General features: G+C 39.8%; 1 protein-coding gene across 1 annotated transcript in view; it reads left to right on the top strand.

Moving 5' to 3' along the window:
• Positions 1-6: 6 nt before the first annotated feature.
• The window catches only part of XK (X-linked Kx blood group), a 50,561-nt gene continuing 44,567 nt past the window's right edge, over positions 7-6,000 (top strand). Inside the window, exon 1 of the mRNA XM_008064586.1 lies at positions 7-291. Coding sequence (XP_008062777.1) covers positions 47-291 — 245 coding nt within the window. The 5' untranslated portion in view covers positions 7-46. The remainder of the gene's footprint in view (positions 292-6,000) is intronic.

Raw genomic sequence — 6,000 nt, 5'->3', positions numbered from 1 at the left:
CACCATCACCGAGTCCGCCCACAGTGCGCGCCGCTGACGCGAGGAGATGAAATTCCCGGCCTCTGTGCTGCCGTCCGTGTTCCTGTTCGTGGCCGAGACGACGGCGGCGCTCTACCTGAGCAGCACCTACCGCTCGGGCGGGGACCGCATGTGGCAGGCGCTGACGCTGCTTTTCTCGCTGCTGCCCTGCGCGCTGGTGCAGCTCACGCTCCTCTTCGTGCACCGCGACCTCAGCCGCGACCGCCCGCTAGTGCTGCTGCTGCACCTGCTGCAATTCGGGCCTCTCTTCAGGTGCGTGCGGAAGCCCAGAGCCACACCCGGGCCGCAGCCCCCGGCCTGTCACCCCGACAGTCCCGAGCAGAGGGGGCCGCCTTCCGGTAGGGACAGGTGGCCGGGCCCAAAGCCTGCCCGCTGTGCCCCTCGGCCCCACCGTTCCATTTACAGGAATGCGACAGAATCTTGGCATAATGGTAATAAAGCTGGGCGCGCTGCATTCCTGTTAGGTTTCATCATGTGAAATTGCCAACATTCAACTGAATTTGACCAACAAAAATGGCATTTTCATGCGGTCCATCCTCATGAAATACGTTGCTTTCTCTGAGGGCAAGTGGACTCCGGTAGGATTGGCTTGTGTGGTCCCAAACCGTTGGGGAGTGTGTTCTAAGCTGCGGTTGCGGCCAGAGTGTGTATAGGCCATTTAATTTTAATTTTTCAAACACACGGATCTTACTGTGTGCCGGGCACTGTTCTAAGCCTTTACGAATAGTTAATTCTCACACGGAAGTTTAGAAATCCTCTCTCCGTCTTTTCTCTTGGTGGTGTTATGAATATTATGGGGTGTGGAAACATGGGGTTGTAAAAATGTCCCGTGGCCCTGCCTAATTTATAAACAGTCATTAAAACTGGTACACAATGCACCATGAAGACAAAAACGTGCTGTGTGTTAAGTGAAGAAAAATTATTGGTGACATTTCTGGAAATTATATTTTATTAACACAGCAAGCAAGCAGAAATGCATGGTAGTAAAACAGACTTTGGCTCATCTGAGGACCTTGAAGGGAGTTTAAAATGCGTTATTTTCATAGTTTTCATCTCTGTTGGGAAAGCAAAACAAAAGGTGTCTATCTGGATTCAAAATAAATGTATAGTACTAGACTTTAGACGTAGGTGACGGGAATCTGAAGGGACAGGCCAGAGACACCTCACCTGCCAGAAAATGCAGCTAGCCAGAAACCTTTCCTACCAAAAAATCAGTCTCTCTTTCATACACACTCAAAGTCGAGTAGCAAAATAGATTTTAGAGTCCTGTTATAAAACTTTTGCACCTCATCAAAGTCAGCTATCCCAGCTGACACTCAGACTATTGACTGATAGTCTACACTGGCACAGCAAACTTGGTGAACAAGTTTCCCAGTCTCCAGTGGCTGCAGAATCCTAGAAAAGAAAAGAAACAGGTGCGACTGGCAGGAGTGAGAAGTTATTACTTACTTCCTGATAGCTAGGGAGGAGTCAGTGAAAAAAAAAAGTGGTGGGACAGGGTGGTAGTGAGGTGGAGTGGAAGGGGGGGACCTTAAAAAGTCCTGCAACATGGAGCCATTTAGTAGGGAGAGAGTTAGTGCCCTCCTAGCCAACTAAGCCCTGTGGTCTTGATTGTATTCTACTCTGTGTGATCTGATTTTGGGTAAGACACCCATCACTTCTCAACTTCATCTGTGAAAAGAAAACTCATGATGTTTAAGTGAAGTAACAGAAAGGGGAACTGACATTTTTCAAAAACTTCCTGTGCTAGGTGGTTTGGTATGTACTTATATGCTCCGTTCATTGAATCCTCAGTATAAAGTACATGTAATTGTCCCTGTTTTATAGATGAGGAAAATGAGGCCCCAGACCACATTCCTATAACTTGAAGTCTAGTTATGCTCTCTGTTCTCTGTGAAAGAAAGCAGAGGAGTGTGTAGTACATATTATCTGTAGTTTTATTTTAAATAGAAAAAATTTGGTCCTCTTGGTAAAACTTAATAAACACAACTGAAATAGCTAACCAAGTAAATGACAATACCCTATCATTGCTGCTGTTTAGAATGTTTCTGAACACTAAGAGTAACCTAAGACAAAGCTAATGACATAATATGATACTAAAAACAGAATGACAAGTATACACCGGAGCTTAAGGAAATATACTGAGATGTTAAGAGTGGTAATTTCTAGATAATGGGGCTATGGGTGACTTTAATATCCTCCTGAATAATGTAGAAAGTATAGCATCTTCTCTTTTATTATGTAGTTTTATATATTTTTTCAGTTTTTACAATAAAAATATTTTAACTTTATTTTTATTTTATTTTATTTTTTTGAGTTGGAGTCTCACTCTGTCGCCCAGACTGGAGTGCAGTGGCCGCTCCCGGCCACCGCAGCCTCGACCTGCTGGGCTCTGGCGATCCTTCCGCCTCAGCCTTTCAAGTAGCCGGAATTACAGGCACACGCTACCATGCCCGGCTAATTTTTGATTTATTGTAGAGATGAGGTCTCACTGCCCAGGCGGGTCTCGAACCCGCGGGCTCAGGCAATCCACTCACCTCAGGCTCCCAAAGGCACAGGATTACAGGCTGAGCCACTGAGCCCGGCTATTTTCACTTTATTAAGCAAAGAAAATATTTGGTGCTTTGAGAGGTAACTTCTCAGCTGTATATAAAGTTTCAACACTATAAAAAGACCTATTTCCAGAGAGTTCTGAACGGGTCATTGTCTTCTTGAAGGAAAAACAAAATACAATATACGAAACAAGCAACCTACTTTCATCAACAAGGAGTCTCTGATTCTAATGCAGCTGATTTATTTCAAGGAGATATTGGACCCATGATCTTAAAGCTGAGATACACAAAATGTGGTTCCAAATCGCTTAGCTTCAAGATGAAAAGGAAAGCATTTGTTGTTATGTATTAGTATGACTTAATATCTTACTGGAATTTCTTCCTGCTGACTGTTTGATTCTGTTTTAACTCTAAGACATCAACTTTATATAAAGATCAAAATTCTTTCCCTCAAATAAAGGAGAGTTTTAATATTTCTTCCCTACTTCCTTATGGGTTGGATTTAGTAATGTTTTTCATTAAACTGGTTTTGGATCATTTAGTTATTTACCATTTACCTTTGAGTGGATACTAGCCAAACTCATGTTGTTCTTATGTAGATGCTGTGTTTCAATTCGTGCAGGATGGTGGCCCTGATAAACTGCCATACAGTACTTGAATGATCCTGGACTAAACACTACTAACTAGGTTCTGCTTCTTTTTTTCTTTAGGGAGGCATGGGGAGAGCACTATATTTCATTTATATCAGTCTTGCATTTAAAAGCGTAGTTGTGGTTTGTATGGTTGTTTCCACATTAACCTTGGGTTTGAATGATGTAAATTTTGGATAATGCCTTGAATTTATTTTTTACAATTTTCAGGAAAACCTTATTGTCAATTATAATAGATAATCTGGAAAAACCAGAGAGAGGAAAACATCTCTTGACAAAAGAAAACAATTTTGAAAACAATTCTGTTATTCTTTCACAGTTGTGCTAATTTTCATAAATTGATTGGGAGGAGTAAATATAAATGACCTACAAGTTCAAGGAATTCCCCCATTTTTATTACTGTTATAATTGGAGAAAAACGGCACATGACAAATCTGGGTTTATAAAATAAAGGCTAAGTAGTTCCAAATATCTTGCTAGAACGTTGTAAACGGATTTACCATAGTATTTCTCTCTATAATAAAGTTTCAAAATAATTTAAAATAGTAATAGTGTATAATTGAAGAGCATTTTTTTTTCATTTGTAAAGTGCTTTTGCATACAATATTTAATTCCATCCATTGCTAACTGTCATTATCTTATTTTTACAGTTCGGGAATTGAAGTTCAGTGAGACTAAGGAGCTCTTCAAAGATCTTACAATGTTCTCTATTTAATCACTTTGATTCTTGTATAAACTCACAGCATGTGTGTCATATGAAGATAATGTGGCTTATAGGGAATCATAGTATTTCTTGGGGGAAAAGTAATTTTATTAGGGTCTCTGGTATCACAAGTTATTTATGCTGGCACCCATATGCATGGGATCAGCTAAGGAATAAACTCCTTCAGCTACGATGCTTGAGAATTAGATAAAGTGAAAATTATGAATTAACCTGCTGATTATCTACATTAGGGTCAGCAAACTGTGCCCTACAGGGCAAATCCTCCCATCCCTTGTTTTTGTAAATAAAGTTTTGTAGGAACACAGCCTTGTTCATTGGTTTATGTATTGTCTACAAACGCTTTCTCACTCCAGAGGCAGAGTTGGGCAGTTACAACAAAGACCATGACCTGCAAAGCCTGAAATATTCACTCTTGTTTTTTTTAAAAGATGTGGTGTATAATTGAGGATTAGGTATACAAGTGGACATCCCGCAAAGTTTGGGCCTCCCTTTGGTCCCTACTTTGCATGGTTTGAGATCAGGCACCCTTATTGATGTTATGTGCTCCTCCTCCCTCCCCTGGCAGTTTCTGGTTGCTGCCAATCCCTTTCTTATAGTGTTATGATAAATATTCAGGGTCCACCTTTGAGTGAGAATGTGTGGTATTCAGTTCTTTGTTTCTGTGATAGATCACAGTATTATAGACTCTTACTCCATACAAGTTGCTATGAAGTTGATAATTTTGTCCTTCTTTATGGCTGCATAATATCCCATTGTGTATATATACCAAATTTTTAAAATTCAGTCCAGTTTCAATAGGCAGCACAGTTCCGTATTTTTGGTGTCGTGAATAGTGCTGCAATAAACATGCATGTGCAGGTATCTTTTTTATAGAATGATTTGAGTTCCTCCAGGTGTATTCCCAATAGGGGGATTGCTCAGTCATATGAAGGTCAATTTTTAGTTCTTTTAAGATTAATGAAAAAAAAAAAATCATCGCCAAAAAAAAAAAAGAATCGTCACATAAAGGTTGAACTAGTTTGCATTCCCACGAACAGTATAGAAACGTTTCCTTTTCTCTGCATCCTCACCAGCATCTGCTGGTTTTTGTTTTATTAATGATGGCCATTCTTACTGGAGTTAATTCACTCTTTATAAATACTTTACAGAAAAGTTTGCTGATCCCCAATCTAAATGATACTGAAAAACTACCTCGAATTATTTTAATGAAACGACTGAATTTCTCGATTTAGACAATCTCTCAAGCAAATAAATAAATAAACAAATAAATAAAAAGGACAGATTTGGAGTACTTAGATGAGTCCTGCAGAATCCCCAAAATAGTAGTTTGTTTCTTATCACTTAACCAGCAGTGGCAGGAAGTAGTGGGACCTTTCTCAAATTTATTAAACACTACTATGCATAAAACTCTGTGCTAAAACAAATGTATTACCTGAGAAAAATAGTGGGTTGTGAGATGTTCCACCTGGGCTTTAGGACAACATGTGTCATTGGCTCATTTTGAGACCATTCATTTCTCTTGATTTATCACAGAAATTTCATTTTGTCTACAATTCTGTGGAATGTTTCCAGTTTTATACAGCTCCCTCTTTGGCATTAGGAGAATTGCTTTCTCTTCTGAACTCTCATTTCATTCATTCAGCTCTTAGCATGTCCTGGTGTTTTGTTTGTTTGTTTCTTTAAATAACTCTAAGCTTGATTTTATTATGCAAGCAAAACATTTGTGGCTGAAATAACAGAAGAGGTCAGGCTCGGTGGCTCAGTCTGTAATCCCATGCTTTGGGAGGCTGAGGTGAGTGAATTGCCTGAGCTCGCGGGTTCGAGACCCGCCTGGGCAACTTGGCGAGACCTCATCTCTACAATAAATCAGAAAAATATGCATCATGAAGAAAATAAAACCTCTAATTCGATTGCCTAAAGAAAATAATTCTTAATGTTTTTGCTGTATATCTTTACTAATATCTTTACAGGTATGCTTGTAAATTATCTCTCAGTGAAAACAAGCCCTGATTTTCAGTTTGCTGTTTTTTCTAAT

Source organism: Carlito syrichta, unplaced genomic scaffold (genome assembly GCF_000164805.1).
Source record: "Carlito syrichta isolate Samal-C Ts95f unplaced genomic scaffold, Tarsius_syrichta-2.0.1 Scaffold101913, whole genome shotgun sequence".
Classification (NCBI taxonomy): Eukaryota; Metazoa; Chordata; class Mammalia; order Primates; family Tarsiidae; genus Carlito; species Carlito syrichta.
The sequence above is the reverse complement of the archived record's forward strand: the minus strand, read 5'-3'. Positions and strand labels throughout refer to the sequence as shown.